General features: G+C 53.8%; 1 protein-coding gene across 1 annotated transcript; it reads right to left on the bottom strand.

Moving 5' to 3' along the window:
* Positions 1–227: 227 nt before the first annotated feature.
* VWA1 (von Willebrand factor A domain containing 1) lies at positions 228–19,119 on the bottom strand. Its single transcript, XM_029064509.2, has 7 exons — positions 19,047–19,119; positions 18,021–18,259; positions 15,414–15,983; positions 5,867–6,145; positions 4,033–4,305; positions 3,480–3,749; positions 228–1,285 (listed from the first exon to the last, which is right to left on the bottom strand). The coding sequence occupies exons 2-7, from the start codon at positions 18,241–18,243 to the stop codon at positions 1,254–1,256; spliced, it is 1,647 nt and encodes a 548-aa protein (XP_028920342.1). The 5' UTR covers positions 18,244–18,259; positions 19,047–19,119; the 3' UTR covers positions 228–1,253.
* Positions 19,120–23,502: the final 4,383 nt, after the last annotated feature.

Below are 23,502 nucleotides of genomic sequence, written 5' to 3'. Positions count from 1 at the left end.
GTAAGGGGTTCATCCCAGAAAAAGGGAGGTCTGGGCCCTCGAACTCTCTCCCGCTCTCCCCCTTGGCCCCGGAGTGGTGGCCCTGAGAAAGGACCAGCCACAGGGCCCAAGCGACCAGCCCAGCTCTGCCTCATTTCCTAAAGGCTTCAAGCACACCTCCGGGAGAATCAAAAAGAAATAGTTCTATGGGGAGGTGAGACTGCAGGAGAAAGGGCCCGTGACTCTCAGAGGTTTCATTCAGTGTAATTGGGAATCCGCTGATTGATGCATTATTTGGGAACAAAGCAACATTGAAGGACTTCATTAGTCCCGAGTTTCTTGTGAGAAAACCATGCAACGGACGGACTGCCCGTGTGGCCAGTCGGGTGCGTGCACGGGTGTGGAGGGGTGGGCTTTGCGGGCCTCCGGCAGCAGTGAGAACAGAAGACAGCGAGGGGTGGGCACTCGTTCCTCCTGCCGTCGGCCCTCCTGGTTCACCCCATGGGGCTGGGGGGCACCGCGGGGCTGAGGGGCACGGGGCAGGGCAAGTAGAGAAGGAAACGACCGTTCGGAGTTCTGAGAAGTGTTGACCCCCTTCACCCCTCACCCTGGTGTGTGCTGTGGATATGGGCTCCAGACAGATGACAGACAGACGGCCGGCCCGTGGCTCCCAACCTGGAAGGAGGAGTGGGGTCCAGGAACTTGCCCCTTGGCTAGGAGAAGGGCTTTTGGGCTCTGCATTTCACTACGGTCCTGCAGTCCGGTTCTCCCGTAACGTAGTCGCTTGGACATGGAGACAGTCCCGGCCCAGGAAACCCTGAGAGTCAGATCTTCGGGAGGAAAAGTAAACATGCCAGGGGTGATGCGGCCACACCAGGAGCCCCAGGAAAACCCACAAGGAACCTGCCCCGCGAGAGCAAGTCCAGGAAGGTCAAAGGGGTGGCACGGTCTCCAAGGCTCCAGTCCGGGGTGGCCAGCCGGCCCATCAACTGCCACACGTATTCCACACGGGCTCAGCCGGCAGAACTCACACCCGGGACCTCCCAAAGCAGAGGGCCAGCGGGGGCGGGCCGTTGAACAAGCCAAGTTTGGCGGGCGTCTTTCAGATGGTGGTGGGGAGGGATGCGGGGGGTGGGCCTGGCCCCGCCCATGACATGGGCATCCGGTTTCCTCCTCCTCCTCCTCCTCCTTGTCCTCCTCCTTGTCCTCCTTTTCCTTCTTCTTCTCTTCTTATCCACCACTTACGTCTCCTGCTCTCCTGTCCGGGGTGCGAGCTAGCCAGGGCGGTATCCGGGTGCCTCAGTAGCTGGGTAGGGAGGAAGGGAAGGGCATGGCCCAGGTCAGATGGTCAGTACTGACAGGCTTTAGCTGAGCACGTCTGTCAAGACCGGGAAGACTGAAGAGTCGGGAAATATATCTCTTTTCTTTTCTTTTTTTAAATGACATTTGTTAAGTGCATGCTATGTCAGTCAGTCATATTTACTGAGTGCTTGCCATGTGCAGAACACTGTACTAAGTGCTTGGGAGAGTACAGTGTGACAATAAAACAGACACATTCCCTGCCCAAAATGAGTTAACAGTCTAGAGGGGGAGGCCAGGCTTAATCCCCATTTTACAGGTGAGGTAACAGGCGCAGAAAGGGGAAGCCCAAAGTGCCCAAAGTCACACAGCAGACAAATGGTGGAGCAAAGATTAGAACCCAGGACCATCTGACTCCCAGGCCCGGGCTCTGTCCACTAGGCCATGCTGCTTCTCAAGGGGCCCTTTCTGGTTCCTTTTTCTGGAAAATTGTTCCCATTGAGCGGCTGAGCAAACCGAGTCAAGTGGAGTGGTCGTGAGGGTCAGCTGAGAGCCCCAACCCCTCCCCTGGTTCCCAATTGAGCTGCCCCAGCCGCCCCAGGAAGGGGAGGGGTTGACAGCTCCTATGTTTGACTCCAATATGTTTGAATTTCCTCAGACAAGAGGCGAGCTGAAATGGAAGTTTTAAGTGGGGCGGGGGCCCTCCATCTCCATCTCTATCTGCAGCTGGGATGAGCCTGCAGAAAGAGCAGCTCCACAGGGGTGGAGTGGAGTGAGGAAGTAGAGAAACAGCCTGGCCTAGTGGAAAGCACCTGGGCCTGGGAGTCGGAAGACCAGTTCCTAATCCTGGCTGGGCCACTTGTCTGCTGTGTGACCTTGGGCAAGCCACTTAACTTGAGAAGCAGCATGGCTTAGTGGGAAGACCACGGACGTGGGAATCAGAGGTCGTGGGTTCTAATCCTCTTGTCAGCTGGGTGACTTGGGGCAAGTCACTTAATTGCTCTGGTCCTCAGTTCCCTCATCTGTAAAATGGGGATTAAGACTGGAAGCCCCACGTGGGACAACCTCATTACCTTGTATCTACCCCAGCGCTTAGAACAGTGCGTGGTACATAATAAGTGCTTAGCAAATACCATTAATATTTTTTCTCTGTGCATCAGTTACCTTGTGTGTAAAATGGGGGTTAAGACGGTGAGGCCCCTGTGGGATAGGAGACTGTGTCCAATCTGATTATCTTGTTGCTAGACTGTAAACTCATTATGGACAGGGAACGTGTCTGCTAATTCTGTTGTACTCTCCTAGGTGCTTAGTAGAGTGCTCTGCACATAGTAAGCACTCAAGACATCCCCCCTAGACTGTAAGATCATTTTGGACAGGGAATATGTCTGTTTATTGTTATCCTGTACTCTCCCTACCACTCAGTTCGGTGTTCTGCACTCAGTAAGCGCTCAGTAAATACAACTGAATGAATGAATGAATACTATCGATTGATTGTTTGATCTGCCCCAGCTATTACCTCATTGCCTGGCACATAATAAGCTTTTTATAAATTCCATCCAAAAAAAGGGTGACTTCAAACACCCTGGCAGCAGCCCAAGCCGCTCCCTCTGTCTGCGGGAAAGGCCCCTGCGGGCCCAGGCCGCACCCTAGTCTGGGCTCTCCCCAGAAAGGTTGGAGTCAGGAGCGGGGAGAGGGAAGTGGCTCACTGGAAAGAGCACGGGCTTTGGAGTCAGAGGTCATGGGTTCGAACCCCGGCTCTACCACTTGTCAGCTGTGTGACTTTGGGCAAGTCACTTAACTTCTCGGTGCCTCAGTTACCTCATCTGTAAAATGGGGATTAAGACTGTGAGCCCCACGTGGGACAACCTGATTCCCCTGTGTCTACCCCAGCGCTTAGAACAGTGCTCGGCACATAGTAAGCGCTTAACAAATACCAACATTATTATTATTATTAAGTCAGGATGCGGGTGGATGCTGGTGGGAGTGGGTGGACGGGTGGACGGGGTGACCGCGACCAAACCGGGCCTTTACAACCTCTCCTGCTCGCTGACCAGCGAGGTCATGGAGGTCATGGAGGGTCAGTCCGTGACCCCTCCCATGCATTTCCAGAGCCAGGTGCTTGCGCCTGCCCTGCCGCCTTCCCTCGCCTAAAGGTCACCGGCGTCAAGGCAGCCTCCCTCCCGCCTCCGCGCCAGCCTCACCCAGCCACGTGCGGACGTTGCGACACCGGCCGCGGCCCTTCAGGCTCCCGTAGATGGGCGTCACGCACACTCTGCTGCCGGCGCCGAGGTTGGAGTCAGCCAGGAGCACGCTGCGCACCCACGGAGAAACGCTCAGCGACAGCCACGGGCCCGCCTGCCGCCGGCACCGCACCTGGTAGCCCCGGACGGCCCCGGACGCCGAGTCCCACGTCGCCTTCAGGCGGCCAAGCCCCATGCTCTCCAACCTCAGGTCCCGCACTGAGCTGCTCTCTGGCCCCGGGGGCGGGGAGAGAGGAGACGCGTGTTGATGGGCCGGAGGGACATGGATGAGACCCTACTCGGTGACACGGGGTCAGAACCCTGCCCTTCCACCACCCTAGCCCTGGCCAGACCAGCTCCCCGCTCCCTCTGCCTTCCCCATCTCCCTTCAGCTCTAAACCAACCCCCACTAGGGTGACTTCACCCCCACAGCCAGAACCCTGGGAAGCGTCAGTCCCCATCGCCCACCGTGCAGTGAAGTTGGGTCCTAAGCGCCCCCCTCCCCCAAGCTCACCTTCCTGGGTGCAGGCCTTGGCCGAGAGGGCCTTCTCCTTCCCCGATCTGTAGGTGGCCACCACAGTCACCAAGTAGGTGGTGTTGGGGGCCAGGTTCTCCAGCACGGTGCTGTTCTGGGTGCCGGGCACCTCCAGGACCTGGGCACCACTCCCGGGCAGGGGCCCGTACAGCAACTGGTACTTGAGCACCCCGGCCGGGGTGGGGGCCCAGCCGACGCGGAACCCCTGGGACGTGGAGTTGGAGATGTGGATCTGGGCCGGGCTGACTTCCTCTGCGAGAGAAGAGGAATCGGGTGAGCAGGTCTCCGGGAAGCAGGAAGGAACCCGGCCCCCGGCCGAGCCAGGAGGTGGGCACCCCGGGCAAAGGATCATCCTTCCCCTTCTTCATCCAGGGCTGGGGGTGGTGTTCCGGTTGGTTAATCGGCTGAACCAGACTCTACTTTCCTGGGAGCTGGGCCAACCAAACTTCCCCCCAACTCCTCCTCTTCCTCCTCCTCCTCCTTCCCCAGCCCCAGGGGGCAGGATGGGGGACCTCGAGCCCCAGAGACAAGAGGAAACCCACAAGCGGCTCCTCGGGAAACAGGGCAGAACCCGGCCGCCAGATGAGCCAGGAAGTCGACATCATGGGCAAAGGATTGTCCTTTCCCTTCTTCTTCCTGGGCTGGGAGCGGTGCACTGGTCAGTTGGCTGAACCAAATAATAATTGTGGTATTTGTTAAGCACTTACTATGTGCCAGGCACTGTACTAGGCACTGGGGTGGATGCAAGCAAATCGGATTAAACACAGACCCTGTCCCACATGGGGCTCACAGTCTTAATCCCCATTTCACAGTTGAGTAACTGAGGCACAGAAAAGTGAAGTAACTTGCCCAAGGTCACCCAGCAGACAAGTGGTAGAGCTGGGATTAGAACACAGGTCCTTCAGACTCCAGACTCCACTTCCCCACTCCACTGCTGGGAAGCAGCATGGCTCACTGGAAAGAATCTGGGCTTGGGAGTCAGAGGTCATGGGTTCGAATCCCAGCTCTGCCACTTGTCAGCTGTATGACTGTGGGCAAGTCACTTAACTTCTCTGTGCCTCAGTTACCTCATCTGGAAAAAGGGGGTTAAGACTGTGAGCCTCGTGTGGGACAACCTGATTACCCTGAGTCTACCCAAGCGCTTAACAAATACCAAAATTGTTATTATTATTATTCCCCACTTCTCTGGGAGCTAGGCTGACAACACTTCCCCCCAACTCCTTCTCCTCCTCCTTCCCCATCCCCCATTAACAGGGCCTTGGGGTGATCAGTTTCTGGGGTGGAGGGCTCTGCCTGATTCCGAGGCTGCAGGAGGAGGGATCTGGAGGCCCAGAGACTTTTTTTTAATGATATTTGTTAAGCACTTATTGTGTGCCAGGTACTGTTCTAAGCACCGGGGTAAATACACAGTAATCAGGTTGGACACAGTTCCCGTCCCACGTGGGGCCTCACAGTCTTAATCCCCATTTTACAGATGAAAGAATGAAGGCAAAGAGAAATCAAGTGACCTGCCCAAGGTAACCCAGCAGACCAGTTCTAATCTAATCTGGGATTAGAACCCAGCTCCTTCTGACTCCCAGGCCTGTGCTCTATCCACTAGACCACGCTGCATCTCTGACTCGGGTTTGAATCTCCAACTGGTTCCCCCACATCCCTCCCTTGGCAACTCTGCTACTGGGCCAGCAGGTGGTTCCAAGTTGGTAACCGGAACCCACAGCTTTCCGGAGCAGGAGGGTTCCAGCCCGGGGGCAGCGGGCGCAACCTCCGCCCCCTCCCGTTTCCTTCAGAAGACCCCAGCGACCCTCCCGCTCACCGTCCAGTGTGGTGACGAGGACCGTCTGCGGGGGCAGGTAGTGCAGGTTCGACTCGGGGACCAGGGTCACCTGGTAGGTGGTGGTGGGCTGGAGGCCATCCAGGAACCTCTCGGTGTCGTGGGCAGGCAGCTGCCAGCTCTGTCTGGCCGTGGTGTCGGTGTCGGGAGTCACCTCCAGCACGTAATAGTCGGAGGCGTCGGAGAGGAGGGGTGGCCACACCAGGCGGAAGCTGCTCGAGGTGATCTCTGTGGCATGGAGCTGCTGGGGCCGCATCGCCTCTGCCCGGCGGGGCCAGGGAGAAGGGAAACAGGTGAGGGACAGGGGCGGGCCTCGGAGACCTTACCCTGCACCCACCAATCCTAGCCAAACTGGTACTTCGTTCATTCAACCATATTTATTGAGCACTTGCTGGTCATTCATTCAATAGTATTTATTGAGCTCATACTGTGTGCAGAGCACTGTACTAAGCGCTTGGGAGAGTACAGTATAATAATACACAGACATATTTCCCTGCCCACAGGTGAGCTATGGACTGGGGAGATGGGAGGAGGCACTTCCCTCCCACCTGGACACGCTCTGTCTCTACCCCAAACCCCTATCTCTTTACCTCCTTGGTTAACCGGGGAACTGGGGTAGGTAACTCGGTGCCGCTGGCCATGGTGGTGACTTCTCCCCTGGTGGTCCCCTCACTGTGAACTGGCCCAGTTTGGCTTCAAGCTGCGGGGCCTGAAGGTCCTCCCTGGGCCCTGATTTTCCTCAGAAAATCCCCTGACACTCGCTCCCTCACCTTTATTTCATACTCACAAAATGGCTGCACTGGCCCTGATGAAGCCAGCAGGGGTGGGAAGGGGGAAGGCTCTTTTTCCCTCTCCTGCTCAGTCCTCCCTCCACCCAAATCAGGAGTGGGAGATGAACCAGGAAGCATCCTGCCTCACCCAGCTGCTCTCATTCCTCTTCCAAATTCCCGAAGCTGAGGATGCTGCTGCCTGTGCACATATATGTGTTCGCTGTCCTCCCTGGATGTATACAGTGCACATGCTCTTTCTTCTCTCACCCTCCGTGGACACTACCTTCCAATCGATCAATTGTATTTATTGAGTGCTTACTGTGTGCAGAGGACTCTACTCAGCACTTGGGAGAGTACTATACTACAGAGTAGGTTAAGACATTCTCTGCCCACAGTGAGTTAATTTCAACCTCTCGTTCTCTGATGACTCCTTCCCTTCAGCCTTCAAGCCTGCTCCAGTCTTCCCCTGCTCCTAAAAAGTTCTCTCTCCATCTCACAGCCGACTCCGGCTAGTGACCCGGCCTCCGGCTCCCAATCACAACCAAGTTCCTCTAATCGATCATAGACCCTCTGCTTTCATTTTCTCTTCCACCAATTCTCTTCTTGACCTGCTATTAAGTTTTCAATTTCCTCCCATCAAGACAGCACTCTGCAAGATGGCACCCTCATGACCACCTTATAGCCAGATCCAAAGGACTATCCTCCATCCTGATCGTCCCCAACCTCTCGGCTACCTCTGAGCCTGTGGACCACCTCCTTCTGGAAGCCCTATCAAAGCACAGCACAAGAGGTTCTTCTCTATTTTATTTGCTGACTCTTTTCCCCTTTTTAATGGTATTTGTTAAGTGTTTACTATGTGCCAGGCACTGTACTAAGGGCTGGGTAGATACAGGCTAATCAGGTTGGACAAAGTCCCTATCCCACATAGGGCTCATGGTTTTAATCCCCATTTTACAGATGAGGTAACTCAGGCAGAGAGAAGTTGACTGACTTGCCCAGGGTCATGTAGCAGAAAAGTGGCAGAGCCAGGATTAGAACCTTAATCTGTACTTTATCTTTATAAAAAAAATGGTATTTGTTACGAGCTAACTATGTGCCAGGAACTGTAGGTAGATTCAAGATAATCAGGTTGGACACAGTCCCTGTTTCTCACAGGGCTCAAAGTCTTAATCCCCATTATACAGATGAGGTAACTGAGGCAGAGAGAAGCTGAGTGACTTGCCTAAGGTCACACAACAGACAAGTCGCAGAGCCGGGACTTAGAACCCAGGTCCTTCGGACTCCCAGCCCCCAGCTCTATCCACTTCACCATGCTGCTTCCCTCTGGATCACCTGGATCCACCCCTCCCTTTCCATCCAAACAGCAACCACCCACACTCCCCCACTTCAAAGCCTTATTGAGTGCACATCTCCTCCAAGAGGCCTTCCCTGACTAAGCTCCCCTTTCCTCTGCTCCCACTCACTTCTGCATCGCCCTGACTTACTCCCTTTGCTCTTCCCCCCTCCCAACCCCACAGCACTTACGTATGTATCTGTAATTTATTTATTTACATTGTCTGTCTCCCCCTCTGGACTGTAAACTCACTGTGGGTAGGGAATTTGTTTATTGTTGTACTGTACTCTCCCAAGTGTTTAGTACAGTGCTCTGTACACTAAGCACTCAGTAAATACGATTGAGTGAATGAATGAATAAATCACAGATAGATTATTACTACAACCTCCTTGCCAGTCTTCCTGCCTCCAACCTTCTCCACACTGCCGCATAGCTCATCATCTTGAAGCATCTCTCTTCTCCTTCAAAACCCCTAATCGATTGCCATTTCCCTCCGCATCAAGCAAAACTTGCTCACAATCAACTCTCCCCATCTCACATATCCGCTCTCCTCACCCACTAACTCCCAGGTCATTCTTGCCTTCAGGTCTCCCACCACTGATCCAAAACTCACGCTGTTCCCCAGCCTGGAATTCCCTCCCTCCCTAAATCCAGGCAGACCACAGCTCTCCCCATGGTTAATATCCCCCCCAATGCCAAGAACCCTTCCCAACACCCCAAGATGGACAAACACATCAACTCTTTCTAGTACTTATATAGTCAGTTCTACCGCCCTCAGTTCTCTTTCATATTTGTCTCTTCGACTGAGTTTTCATCTGTTTATTTTGATGACTTATAAATATTTATTTCTCCACCCACCCCCACATCAGAATGGAAATTCCTGGTGGAAGGGAAATATGTCACTTTTTTGCATCATATTTTCCCAAGTGCTCAGTACAGTTCCTTGAACCCAGTGGCCAACACTTGCCCCCTTCCTTCTTCCCTCCCTAACAGCCATCTTCAGCTGTTCGCTCTCCAACGGCTTCTTCCCTACAGCTTTCAAACATGCCCAAGTCTTCCATATCCTAAAAAAAAACCCTCCCTGGAACCCAGAGCTTCCTCCAATTATGGCCCCATCTCCCTCCTACCATTCCTCTCTAAACTTCTTGAACCGGTTGTCTATACCCGCTGTCTCAAATTCCTCTCCCGCAAATCTCACCTTGATCCCCTCCAATCTGGCTTCCATCCCCTTACTCCACAGAAACCCCCTCTTAAAAGTCACTAATGCTCTTCTTGCCAAATCCAATGGCCTCTACTTCATCTCAATCCTCCTTGACTTCTCAGTTGCCTTTGGCATTATCAACCACCCCCTTCTCCTGGAAACATTATTCAACCGTGGCTTCACTGACACTGTACTCTCCTGGTTCTCCTATCTCTCTAGCTGCTCCTGCTCGGTCTCTTTCATGGGTTTCTCCTCTTCATCCCACCCCCTAACTGTGGAGGGTCCCTCAAAGTTCAGTTCTGGATCCCCTTCTATTCTCCATCTCCACCCACTCCCTTGGAGAATTCATTCGCTCCCATGGCTCCAACTACCACCTCTAAAGAGATGACCCCCAAATCTACATTTGCAGTTCTGATCGCTCTCCCTCTCTGCAGTCTCGCATTTCCTCCTGCCTTCCAGACATCTCTACCTGGGTGTCTTCCCATCATCTAAAACTTAACATGTGCAAAACAGAACTTCTCACCTTCCCTCCCAAACCCTAACCTCCCCTTGACTTTCTCATCACTGTAGATGCACCACCATCCTTCCTGTCTCACAAGCCCAGAACCTTGGTGTTATCCTCTACTCCTCTCTCGTTCAACCCACGTATCCAATCTCTCACCAAATCCTGTTGGTTCCACCTTCACAACATCATTAAAATCTGCCCTTTCCTCTCCATCCAAACTGCTACCACGTTAATATAATCACTTATCCTCTCGCGCCTTGATTACTGCATCAGCCTCCTTGCTGACCTCCCAGTCTCCTGTCTCTCCCCACTCCAATTCATACTTCACTCTGCTGCCCAGATCATTTTTCTATAAATGGGCGTGTTTCCCCACTCCTCGAGGACTCCACTGGTTGCCCATCCACCTCCTTATCAAACAGAAACTCCTCACTATTGGTTTTAAAGCACTCAATCACCTTGCCCACTCCTCCCTCACCTCGTTACTACAACCCAGGCCACAGACATCGCTTCTCAAATGCTTACCTTCTCACTGTACCTCAGTCTCTTCTATCTCCCCGCCGACCCCTCGTCCAAGTCCTGCCCCCCGGCCTGAAATGTCCTCTCTCCTCAGATCTGACAGATAATGACTCTCCCCCTCTTCAAAGCCTTATGGAAGAGACATCTCCTCCAAGAGGCCTTCCCTGACTAACCACCCTTTTATTACCCTATTTATTTTGTTAATGAGGTGTACAACCACTTGATTCTATTTATTGTGATTGCTGTCTTGTTTTGATGTTAATGAGGTGTACAACCACTTGATTCTATTTATTATGATTGCTGTCTTGTTTTGGTCCGTCTGTCTCCTCCAAGTAGACTGTAAGCCCGTCAATGGGCATGGATTGTCTCTATCTGTTGCTGAATTGTACATTCCAAGTCTTAGTATAGTGCTCTGCACATTGTAAACGCTCAATAAATACTAGTGAATGAATGAATTCTTCCACTCCCTTCTGCATTACTCTGACTTGCTTCCTTATTCATCCCCCCTCCCGGCCCCACAGCACTTGTGTACATATCTGTAATTATTTATATTAATATCCGCCTCCCCCTCTAGACTGCAAGCTTGTTGCAGGCAGGGAATGTGTCTGTTTATTGTTATAGTGCACTCTCCCAAGCCTTTAGAACAGTGGTCTGCACACAGTAAGCACCCAATAAATACAATTGAATGAATACTAACAATCAAATAATGAGAAGCAGCGTGGTCTAGTGGAAAGAGCAGGGGCCTGGGAGTCAAGCAGACCTGGGTTCTAACCCCTGCTCTGCCATCTGTCCGCTGTGTGACCTTAACTTCTCAGGGCCTCAGTTACCTCATCTGTAAAATGAGGATTAAGACTGGAAGCCTCAGGGGGGAGGTAGACTGCGTTCAACCTGATTAGCTTGTATCTATCTACCCCAGGGCTTAGTACTATGTCTGGCACATAGTACATGCTTAAGAAATACCAAAGAAAATACTATTACTATTACCACTACTATTAGCCTCTTTTTTCTGTGTACCCAATATATACACTATCCTCCCCTGTAGGAACACTTCCCTCCTTCCAGCTCTCTAGCAGCTGCTGGTGGAATCTGCCATGAGGCTGGTAAGGGACCAGGGGGTGGAGGTGGCAGGTGTGGGGGGAAGGGAGATGTCTCACAGCCCGCTGGCCCGCTGCCACAACAGACCAGGATTTATTGGGCACTCAGCCCAGAGGGGGAACTGTGCCAGCCTCTCCTCCAATCCATACCCCCTCCCCACTTCCTGCGGGGAGGAGCCGGTCTGCCAGGCATCAGGGCGTGCAGGTTCCTGTACCCAGGCAGAGACACCCAGGTGTGAGTCTTCATTCATTCAATCATACTTATTGAGCCATCACTGTGTGCAGAGCGCTGTCCTAAGCTCTTGGAAAGTACAATTCAGTAACTGATAGAGACAATCCCTACCCAGCAGTGGGCTCTCAGTCTAGACAGACAACAAAGTAGATAGCTCTGAGGGGGCTGAGGAGGCTGGGCCGGCTGCTTATCCTCCCACCCCCAACCCCCTAGGATGAACCCCCTCTCCCTGAAGTTTTCCTTAGAAGCTGGGGCCAGAAGAGACAGTATGGGGGTGAGGTGAGAGAGAGGTGGGGCTTAGGGTTCTGATCCGGAGACGGGTCAGCCTTGCTGGGCCCATCTCTCCCTGAAAGCCCATCCTGAGTAGAACACGGGCCTGGGAGTCAGAAGGTCATGGGTTCTAATCCTGCCTTTCCCACTTGTCTTCTGTGTGACTCTGGGCAAGTCGCTTCACTTCTCTGTGCCTCCTTTACCTCATCTGGAAAATGGGGACTGAGACTGTGAGCACCACATAGGACAGGGACTGTGTCCAACCTGATTTGCTTGTATCCACCCTAGCGCTTATTACAGTGTCTGGCACATAAGAAGCGCTTAACAAATACCTTTTTTTTATTTTTGGAGGGTTTTGGTGGGTGTTCTGGTCAGGGGCTGGAGAGAGGGGCTCTATACAAAGTCAGTGCTCAATAAATATGAATGATTGATCAATGGTTTGGACAAGAGATGGGGACATGAGAAAGATTACCAATCCCTCAACCCCATAGCATTTATGTATCTTCAATTATACATTACAAATGATTGCTTATATTAATGTCTGTCTCCCCCTCTAGACTGTAAGCTCACTATTGCCAAGAAACTTGTCTGCCAACTCTGTTGTACTCTTCCAAGCACTCAGTACAGAGCTCTGCACATAGTAAGCACTCAATAAGCGCTATTGCTTGATTAATAATATTACTGTTATTATAGTAAGTGCTCAGTAAATGCCACAGATTGATTGATAGATTGACTAGTGGGAAGCTAGTATATATATATCTGTAATTTAGGTATGTATATAAATGTCTGCCATCCCCCTCTAGTCTGTGAACTCATTGTGGGCAGGGAGTGTGTCAGTTTGTTGTCATTTTGTAGTCTCCCAAAAGCTTAGTACAGTGTTTTGCATACAGTAAGCACCCAATAAATGCGACTGAATGAAGGAAGGAAGAAATGAAGCTGATCCCAATTCCCCTCCTCCCCAAAAGAGAGTGCACTGCGGCTGAGGGAGCCGTTCTTGGGAGGTAAGGGGGATGAAGACGGGACGAGTTGGGAGCCGGGCCTGCCCGGGGCCCGCCCAGTGGAAAGATTTCGTCGTGGCCGGGAAGCTGCCCCTGCCCGGCTTGGCTTCGGAGTGCCACCGCCCGTTGCTGGGGTGGGCCGAGGAGGGAGGGGAAGAGCTGGGCAGGCCCCAAACCCCGGCCTGGATCCACCCAGAGGATGGAGCTTGCTCCCAGCCCTGCTGCCCGGCCCTGACCCCTGGCCATGACCCCCAACCCTGACCCCTGACCCTGCCCGCCGCATCTTCCACCCTTTCCCGTTCCCCATCTCCCAGCTCAGGAGCTCAGCTTCCGCCTGTGGCTGCCACCGCTCAGAGACCGTGGGGAGGCAGGCCATGACCCATTTATTCAAGCCCCTCTGCCTGATTTCCTTTTACTTCATCCATTCAATCAGTTGTATTTATCCTCTAGACTGTGAACTCGCTGTGGGCAGGTGTATGTCAGTTTGTTGTTATTTTGTACTCTCCCAAGTACTTAGTACAGAGCTCTGCACACAGAGAGCGCTCAATAAATAGAACTGAATTGAATGAATGAATGCAGAGCAATGTGCTGAGCACTGGGGAGAGGACAATAACCAATAGATGTATTCCTTGCCCACAATGAAATTATAGTCTAGGGGGAGGCAGAGATGAATATAAACAAGGTAATTACAGATCTTTACCCAAGTGCTGTGAGGCTGGGGTGGGTAGGGGGTGTTGAATGAAGATACCATGTCAGGGTGATACGGAAGGGAGAGGGAGAAGAGGAAAGGAGGGTTTAGTCAGGGAAGCCCTCTTGGAAGAGATGTGCCTTCAATAAGGCTTCGGATTTGGGGACAGTAATTGGTTCGAGGCCAAAGGTTGGACTTGGGCAAGAAGTCAGCGGCAAGATGGAAGTAGAGTGAGAAGGTTAGCATTAGAGGAGCGAAGTGTGTGGGCTGGGTTGTAGTAGAAGAGCAGCGAGGTGAGGTAGGAGGGGGCAAGGTGATTTTAAGTCCTTGCTGCTCTAAGGCTTAGCCTGGTCTTCCCTCCCACACTTATGTCTTGTTGCTGGACGCAGAACTAGACCCCGGGAGGCCCCAGATTCGTCACTTTGGCTCAGAAGGCACCCTCCTCTCCCCTCCCCAAGGCCACGATCCCCTTCCTCGGCCTCCTGCCTGGATAATTATTAACCTGCAGAGCAGGGAAGAGGTGATGCCCCTGTTTCTGGCATTTTTCTGCAGCCTTAGGGGAAAGGATCACTGCCTTCTGATTAGAACTGCCTTCGGTGGGGCCGGACCAGTCCCCGGCTGGGCTGGTTCAGACACTGTTGGAGTTGGGCGAGACACTGTGGCCAACCTACTCACTGAACCTCCATCTCATCTATCTTGCCACCACAGACCTCTTTCCCGCATCCTGCCTCTGGTCTGGGACGTTCTCCCTCTTCGTATCTGACAGACGACGACTCTCCCCCACTTCGAAGCCATATTTTGAAGGCACATCTCCTCTAAGAGGCCTTTCCTGACTAAGCCCTCCTTTCCTCTCCTCCCACTGCCTTCTGTGTCGCCCTGACTTGCTCCCTTTATTCATGCCCCCCTCCCAGTTCCACAGCACCTATGTATACAGTCTGTAATTGTATTTATTTCTATTAACGTCCAGCTCCCCCACTAGCCTGTAATCTTGATGTGTGCAGGGAATGCGTCTTTTATATCATTATATGGTACTCACCCAAGTGCTTAATAATAATAATTATGGTATTTGTTAAGTGCCTACTATGAGCCAGGTACTATACTGAGCGCTGGGCACTGGGCACTGTACTAAGTTCACTGTACCGTAGTAAGTGCTGGGATGGATACAAGCAAATCAGATACAAACAAATCGTGTCCCACATGGGGCTCACAGTCTTGATCCCCATTTTACAGATGAGGTAACTGAGGTCTGGAGAAGGGAAGTGACTTACACAGTGGACTGCACACAAGAAGCGCTCAATAAATACGATCGACTGACTCCGCCCAGCAAGTGCTCAATAAAAGCCATTATTTGATGATAGTCCCTTGTTCTTTCCACTAATCTAAGTTGCCCCTAGTTCCCTTTAAGGGCATAGAAACCGTGTATTCTTCCAAGCTCTTACTACAGAGTTTCGCCTTTGGCGGATGCCCCGTAAATACCATCGATTGGCTGTTGACTGAAAGGGGGCAGGGCCGGGCACCTCGGAGCTGGGCCATTTCAATCGTGAAAGTAAGAGTGATTGAGAGGTGAGGTGTTGGGTGCAACAGTAGCCAGCATTCAGTACAATGCCTTGCACATAGTAAGTGCTTAGCAAATACCAAAATAATAATTAATGATAATAATAATAACCCACTCCGACCGTTTCATCCTTGGGAACTGAAAGATTAGTCATGCGGATCTGCTGGAATGTGAGTAGTTTCTCAGCCCAACTTTGTTCTTCTCCAAGGCCCCGCCCACCTGGGATGACGTCATCTCTCGTCCGGCTATAGGGATGACATCATACCTGCCCCCTACCCAAAGCTCCGCCCACCCGGGATGACGTCATCCCGGCCCCACCTTCACACCCCACCCCGCCCTCTCGCCCCGGCCCCTTTCCCCCTCCTACCGAGGATGTCGGCCCTCAGTTGTCGGGTGATGCTGGGCAGGTCGTCGACGTCCACGAAGTGCAGGTGCCGGGCTGGGGGCGGGCTGGCGGCGGCGGCCAGCTCCAGGTAGTTCCCACGGCCCGTGCTGACGATGAAGACGGCAACCCCTTGGTCCTTGAGCTCCTGCATGGGCTGGGCCACGGGGTCGGTGGAGCCTCCGTCGGTGAGCCAGAGGAGCACCTTGGGCACGTGGGGTCGGGCCCCGCCGGCCGCCCCGTCGAACAGCTGGTCCCGGGCGAAGGCCAGGGCCTGGCCGGCGTTGGTGTCGCCCATGCGCTGGCGGGCGGCGCCGATGGCCCGCTGCGCCGCCGCCCCCGACCGGTGCCTGTCCAAAGGGAACTCGGCGGCTGGCTGGGTGGCGATGTGCACCAGGCCGGCCTGCACTGCCGCCGGGCCCAGCGGCAGCGGCCGCACCAGCTCCCCCACGAACTCCTTCATGCGGGAGAACTCGTAGTACGACACGCTGGACGAGCTGTCCAGCAGGAGCAGGAGGTCCCCCTGCGGGCCCGGGGACGGCGGCCTGGGGGGCTCTGCGGGAAGGGGACTGGCGTGAGAACCGGCCCGGGGTAGGCCCCGGGCACCACACTGACCACCCGGGCAGGTACAAGCAAATCGGGCCTGACGCAGTCCCCGTCCCTCCTGAGGCTCACACCCTTAATCCCCACTTTGACAGATGGGGTGACCGAGGCCCAGAGGTGTGAAGTGACTCACCCAGGGGTAAGGGCCCTCCAGGCCGACCCAGCCTCAGGAGAGGAGGGCGCCGGGGAGAGGGAGCTGGAGAAGGCCAGGGACCCAGGCTGGCAGGGGAGAGGTGATGCCCTTCTCTGCTGCGTGACCCTGGGTGAGTCACTTCATTTCTCTGTGCCACAGTTGCCTCACCGGTAAAATGAGGATTAATAATGATGGCATTTGTTCAGCGTACGCCAAGCGCTGTACGAAGCTCTGGGGTGGATGCAAGCAAATAGGCTTGGACACAGTCCCCGTCCCTCTTGAGGCTCACAGTCTTAATCCCCACTTTAAAGATGGGGTAACTGAGGCCCAGAGAAGTGAAGTGACTTGCGCAAGGCCACACAACAGACAAGTGATGGAACCAGGATTAGAGCTCATGACCATCTGACTCCCAAGCCCGTTCTCTAACCACTACGCTATGCGGGTTAAGACTGGGAGCCCCTTGAGGGACAGGGACTGTGTCCAACGGGGTTTGCTTGTATTCACCCCAGTGCTTAGTGCAGTGCCTGGCACATAGTAAGCGCTTAACAGATATCATAGCAATAATAATAATAATGGCTTGGGGACTCCAGGTTTTTGGGGAACCAGAGCCAGCACCCTCCTGCCGTCCCGTCCATGATGAGGTTCTCGGGTGTAGTGTCATCCGGACCGGGAGCCCTTTCCTCAGTCCGCTTCCCAGCCCCAGTCTCAGCCAGGAGAAGACGTGGGGGCTGAGCCCAGCTGCACCATGCACAGGCCTCCTGGCCCCCTGCCCTTTGGCTCAGGTCCCCTCCCACCCCCCACCGAGCTGGGTTGGGCTGGGGACACAGGAGGCGGGACTCTCCCTTGCCTAACTTGGGCTTCCAGCTTTTCAGGGTTCTGCCGGGGGGTGGGGGTATGTTGGGGGGGACCTCCCGCAGAGAGGGAGTGGAATTTTTCCTCCTCCTCCTATCCGCACCCCCGTCCCCCAATCCTGCCCAGTCCTGTCAGCTGCAGTCTTCCTGCCCCACAGCTGCCGAATGCGGACACCAAGGCCGAGTCGGGCGGAGATGGGGGGGTGGAATTCCAACCCCCTCCTTGGCCCGCCCAGGTGCTGGTGACTTTAGTCATTTCACCTCTCTGGGCCTTCCGCTACTGTGGAGGAGCTGGTGCCAGGGCAGAATAACCAGACATGAAGAGATGACAGACCACGGGGCAAAGGGGAAAGAAGGAGGGTGCAGGGGGGAGTGGAGGAGAATCCCACAGCCTCCTCCGCTGCCTAACTCCTCCAGCCTCTGCGAGGTCAGGCGATCCCCACGGTCCGAGCCGTCCGGCCGCCTCCCGCACCACGACTTCCTGGTATTGCCCGAGGGGAGACTCACTGCCTCCCCACCATCTGGGCCCCACCTGGCCGCCCTTCCGCCCCCTGCCCTCCCTACTGCTGGTCAGGGCTGCAGCTGGCCGGCCCCAGGGGAGACCCACGTCTCGTAAACAGGCCGGATCCTGCCGAGCGGAGCGGAGACTCAGCCCTGTCTGCTCCGGCCACCGCCACCTCCCTCACGGCCTCCATCCTGCCCCTCTGCGGGCCCCGGCAGGTGGCCGGGAGGGTCAGTGGAGGGAGGGCCGAGGGATCAGGAGGGGAAGAGGGCAGTTCCCTCTCCGGCCTGGTCCTCCTCATGGGGCTGCAGCCGCTCCGCCCGGGCTCCCCCCTCCCTCTCTCCACCCTGCCCCAGGCCCTCCCAAATGTCACCATGTCCAGCCTCCGGGCACCCTGTCCCTCCCTCCCACTTTTCTGGCGGAGATCGAGGCCCAGGGAGAAGGAGGGAGGTGCCGGGTGGGCTGTCCCACCCTCCTGCTGGGCCCTGGCCACTGTCACTCACCTGTCACTACCAGCGGCACAATGTCACCCAGGCCCAGTCTGGGCACCAGGCAGAGCAGGAGGGCGAACGAGAGGTGCCGGGCTGAGCGTGGGGGGCAAGGAGGCCCACTGTGGTCTGGACTGGGGGGCCGGATGGGGCAGCACGGGTGGGGTGGGGAGGAGGCCACAGACTGGTGCCCGGGATCCCGCACGCGGCTCTGGCCTGGGTCTTCTCTCATGGTCATCGCTGTGGCTGCCACTCTGTGAGGGGTAGCAGGGTCAGGAGCGGTTCAGGCCCCTTCACCCTCCCCCAACATCCCCACACCCCCACATACACACACCTGCACCAACATCTCCCAAATTTTATCCATTGCACCTAAAGTTATAGACACCCCCCACAGTCTCCAACACACTTGCACACATAAACCAACTCACACAGTTACAGACCCCCGACTCACAGTCTCGCGCACACACACACACACACAGTACCCATAACACCCACCCTGTACCACTTAGCAAGGTAGGGCTCAAGAGTAGGTCTAGCCCACCCCATACACAGTGTCACACTCTCATACACTGTCCCATACACAGTCCCACCCATGTTGTCTCACACACCCACACTTATACACACAATTTCCCTCACTCATACACTCCACAATTCACACACACACACACACACACACACACACACACACACACACACACACACCCTTTCCCAGTGTCAGTCTCCTTCACTGTCCCACACAGGCTGTCACTCACACCCCACACACAGTCACATTCATGCTTAGCCCCACACGTGCTGTCACATATATACCCACAGATCACCCACAGTCAGCCATACACACCCACATAGTTTCAATCACACACACCCCCGCCCCCACACATATACAATCACACACACAGTCCCAAACTCAGCCATACAAACACTGACACTCTGTTCACACACTCAGAACAGATGCATCCATTTGTAAGCGCATTCATGCATAAACACATCCCCACTCGGTAGACACTCTCTCACGGACACAGCGAGGCACACGCTCACCCTCACCCTCTGCTGCAGTAACTAGAGTCTCTCCCACCACCGCTGCAGGCAGCTGAAGTGAATCCAGAGGCGAAGACAAGTGAAATGAGGAAGGAGCCGTTAAGTTTAAGGAGCCGACTCCCACTTGGGGGAGGGAAGAAGGAGGAGCAGAACAGGGAGGAGCCCCTCAACTCCAAAACTCCACTTGCTCCCTCACCAGCTCAGCCTCAAGTGTCACCTCCTCCGGGAGGTCTTCCCTCATCGATCCTCACCTTCCGGGCCCGCCGATCCCTTGGTCACCTCGGTGTTCTTGGATTTACTGGTTTATATGTTACTCGTTCTTTTCTCCACTCCTTTCCATTATAGCTATTCAGTCTCTCCTGGAGTTTCTGTCCAAAACTGAACTGCTCATCTTCCATCCCAAACCTTCTCCTCCTTCCTCCCTCCTCCTCCTCCTCCTCCTAATGTCCCCAGCTCAGCCGCTATCCCTCCCCCTCACCCCCATTTTCCCTGACCCAGAAGTCTAGAAGCTTGCCTTCAACCCCTACTCCTCACAGTCTTCTTCCATGACATTTCCCTGATCCACACTTTCCTCTCCGTAATCCTGCCTCCCCTAACAAGCCCTCCCTGATTCATTCCCAGCACCGCAAATCCTATCAAACTATCAGTCACCACTGCCATCTCCCCCCTTAGTATTTGCAGGTATATGTGGAATCAACTGAACATTCATTTCTTTATTCTGATGTCTACCAACTCTGTTGCACTGTACTCTCCTAAGTGCTTAGTACAGTGCTCTGCACACAGTAATAATAATAACTGTGGTACTTGTTAAGCACTTAATATGTGCCGAGTACTGTTCTCAGTGATGGGGTAGACACAAATTATTCAGGATGGACAGAGTCCCCCGTCCCACATTCATTCAATTGTGGGCTCACACTCTTAATCTCCATTTTACAGATGAGGTGACTGAGGCCCAGAGAAGCGAGGTGACTTGCCCAAGGTCATACAACAGACAAGTGGAGGGGTTGGGATTAGAACCCATGACCTTCTGCCTCCCCGGCCCCTTCAGTAAATAGCACTGATTAATTCCACTATTTGTAAACATTTTTGCTTGTCTCCTCCAAAAGACTGTAAGTTCCTTAAGGGGAGGGAATTTAGTACAATGTGTTGCTCCTAGTGGGTGTCCAGTAAATACCATTACTTCCACGAGTATTCCTACTGTCACCCCCATTAGATTGTGAGCTACCTGAGGACAGGGCCCTGTGATTTATTCTTTGGTCTGTTCTCCTAGCACCTTGTAGGCTTAATAAACACCAATGATCATAATGAGGACAAATAATGAGAGGGATAATGATGTAATAGTGATAATGATGAGATTAGCTCAGGTACAAATGATAAAAAAGTGGTATGAGATTAAAATAAGTGAAGAATAAATTGATCCAGAAAGGCTTCCCAGCCTCCAGTCCACTTCCTGGCCCCCCGATCCCCCTACCCAAGAGACAGGTAAGAGGCTCCAAGGGAACAGGGCTTGAGATGGTGTGTCAGAGAGACAAGAGCCTGGACAGAATCAGGGTCCGGCGGTCGGGGGGCTGACCTGGGGTGAGGGGACGGGGCTGGACAGTGTTCCAGGGATCTGGTCTAGGATCAATCCATCAACAGTACTTATTGAGGGCTTACTGTGTGCAGAGCACTGTGCTATACTCTTGGGACAATGCAATATACAATAGAGTTGATGGGGACTCGCTGGAGTCAGAGGATGGGACTGGGGTCAGGGAACAAATGGCTAAGGACTCAGGGGCCTGGACTGGTCCTTTGATCAGCCTGGCCCAGTGGCAAGGCATGGGTTTAGGTGTCAAAGGAGGTGGGTTCTAATCCTGGCTCCGCCACTTGTCTGCTGTGTGACCTTGGGCAAGTCACCTCACTTCTCAGGTCCTCAGTTACCTCATCTGTAAAATGGAGATTAAGACTGTGAGCCTCAGGTAGGACATAGACTCTGTGTCCAACCTGATCAGTATCAAATAAAAACTCCTCACCATTGGCTTTAAAGCAGTCCACCACCATGCCCCCTCCTACTTCACCTCCCTTCTCGCCTTCTACATGCCAGCCCACACACTTCGCTCCTCTGCCACTGCTAACCTTCTCACTGTGCCTCCATCTTGTCTATCTCACTGCCGAGCCCTGCCCCACCTCCTGCCTCTGGCCTGGAACGCCCTCCCTCCTCAAATCTGACAGACAATGACTCTCCCCGCCTTCGAAGCCTTACTGAAGGCACACCTCCTCCAAGAGGCCTTCCCAGACTAAGCCCCACTTTTCCTCATCTCCCACTCCCTTCTGCATCACTGTGATTCTCTCCCTTTGTCCCCCCACCACATAGCACTTACGTATATGTCATTTCATTTATTTATATTGATGTCTGTTTATTTGTACTGATGCCTGTCGCCCCTCCCCTAGACTGTGAGCTCACTGTGGGCTTAGTACAGTGCAGTACAGTACAGTGAAGTGCTTAGTACAGTGCAAACGCTTAGTACAGCGCTCTGCACACAGTAAGTGCTCAATAAATGTGATTGAATGAACGAATTGTGGGCAGGGATTGTCACTCTTTATTGCTCTACTGTACTGTGGCTCGGTGGAAAGAGCCCAGTCTTGGGAATCAGAAGTTGTGGGTTCTAATCCCAGCACCGCCACTTATCAGCTGTGTGACTTTGGGCAAGTCACTTCACTTCTCTGTGTCTCAGTTCCCTCATCTGTAAAATGGGGATTATGACTGTGAGCCCCACGTGGGACACTCTGATTACCTTGTATCTATCCCAGTGCTTAGAACAGTGCTTGGCACATAGTAAGTGCTTAACAAATACCCTAATTATTAAACCTTTAGTACAGTGCTCTGCACACAGTAAGTGCTTAATAAATATGACTGAATAAATGAATTAGCTGGTAGCTACCCCAGTGCTTAGAACAGTGCTTGGCTAAGGACTAAGTAAGGGCTTAACAAATACCATTATTATTATTATTATTATTATTGTTAAGCCCTTAGTACAATGCTCTGCACACAGTAAGTGAAGCAGCGTGGCTCAGTAGAAAGAGACCAGGCTTGGGAGTCAAAAATCATGGGTTCTAATCCCGGCTCCGCCACTTGTCAGCTGTGTGACCTTGGGCAAGTCACTTCATTTCTCTGGGCCTGTTACCTCATCTGTATAAAGGGAATGAAGACTGTGAGCCCCACATAGGACAACCTGATTACCTTGTATCTACCTCAGTGCTTAGAACAGGGTTTGGCACATAGTAAGCGCTTAACAAATACCCTAATTATTATTATTATTAAGTCCTTAGTACAGTGCTCTGCACACAGTAAGCACTTAATAAATACAGTTGAATAAATGAATTAACTGGAAGTCCCCCCCAGCACTTAGAACAGTGCTTGGCACATAGTAAGTGCTTAAATATAATAAGAATGGATAGTTACTATTATTATTCATAATAATAAAGAGACCTGATCTCTCAGTCCCTGAGACCCCTCTTCAGGCTCCGAGTGGACAAACCTGTCCCGGCCGGACCGAGCATCCATCCAGCCCTGCCTCGGCCGGGGGTCTCCCCCGGCCCTGGGGGTGGGGGTTGCAGGGACAGGCTGTGGCAGGCGGAGGGCTGGAGGGGAGAAGGTGCGGTGGAAGGCCGGGGAAGGGGAGGGGAAGGGAAGGTTGGGGCGGCACCCAGCAATGCCGCCGTTTCCTTTTTTAGGCAAAACGAGTGGATCTCGGCCTTCCTCCCTCCTTCCCTTCCTCCCTCCCTGCCCTGCTCGGCGTCCCGTGGCCGTCCTCAGCGGCCGGCCGGTCCTGGGGAGCCCCTGGCCCACCCTGCCACCCCCTGAAATGCAGCTGCTCCTGGGCTGGAGCCTGAAGGCCCTCCTCCCCACCTTGTCCACCTTTGGGGTCAGGATCCTGGGCTCTGGCCGGGACTGGCCACCCCTCCTCTTGACCCCCACCATCCCCGGCAGAACTGGGCCAGGGTTCAAGTTGGGGGCGGGGGGGCAGGCTGGGGTCGTTGGGCCTTGCAAGTTCACCAGCTCCCCCTTCCACCTGAACCCGCTGCCTGCCCCCCAGAACCCTCCACCCGTTGGTAATTAATGATGGTATTTGTGAAGTGCTTACTATGTGCCAAGCACTGTTCTTGCACTTGGCCTAGTGAATAGAGCCTGGGCCAGGGAGTCAGAAGGACCCGGGTTCTAATCTGGATCTGCTGCTTATCTGTAAGCCACTTCAGTTTTCTGTGCCTCAGTTACCTCATCTGTAAAATGGGATTAAGACTGTGAGCCCCATGTGGGACAGGGTCTGTGTCCAACCTGATGAGCTGGCATCTACCTCAGTGCGTAGTACAGTGCCTGGGACATAGAAGCAGCGTGGCTCAGTGGAAAGAGACTGGGTTTGGGAGACAGAGGTCATGGGTTCTAATCCCGGCCCTGCCACATCAGCTGTGTGACTTTGGGCAT

The sequence above is a fragment of the Ornithorhynchus anatinus genome, chromosome 5 (genome assembly GCF_004115215.2).
Source record: "Ornithorhynchus anatinus isolate Pmale09 chromosome 5, mOrnAna1.pri.v4, whole genome shotgun sequence".
In the NCBI taxonomy this organism is placed as follows: domain Eukaryota; kingdom Metazoa; phylum Chordata; class Mammalia; order Monotremata; family Ornithorhynchidae; genus Ornithorhynchus; species Ornithorhynchus anatinus.
This window is presented reverse-complemented; position numbering and strand designations above follow the sequence as displayed.

Excerpts from the sequence above, each read along its gene's own strand:
- VWA1 (XM_029064509.2), bottom strand. The coding sequence starts at position 18,243 with ATGACCATGAGAGAAGACCCAGGCCAGAGCCGCGTGCGGGATCCCGGG. Across the intron at positions 15,984-18,020 it reads TGTGCCGCTGGTAGTGACAG|AGCCCCCCAGGCCGCCGTCC; the intron begins GTGAGTGACAGT and ends CCCTTCCCGCAG. Across the intron at positions 3,750-4,032 it reads CAAGGCCTGCACCCAGGAAG|AGAGCAGCTCAGTGCGGGAC; the intron begins GTGAGCTTGGGG and ends CCCCGGGGCCAG.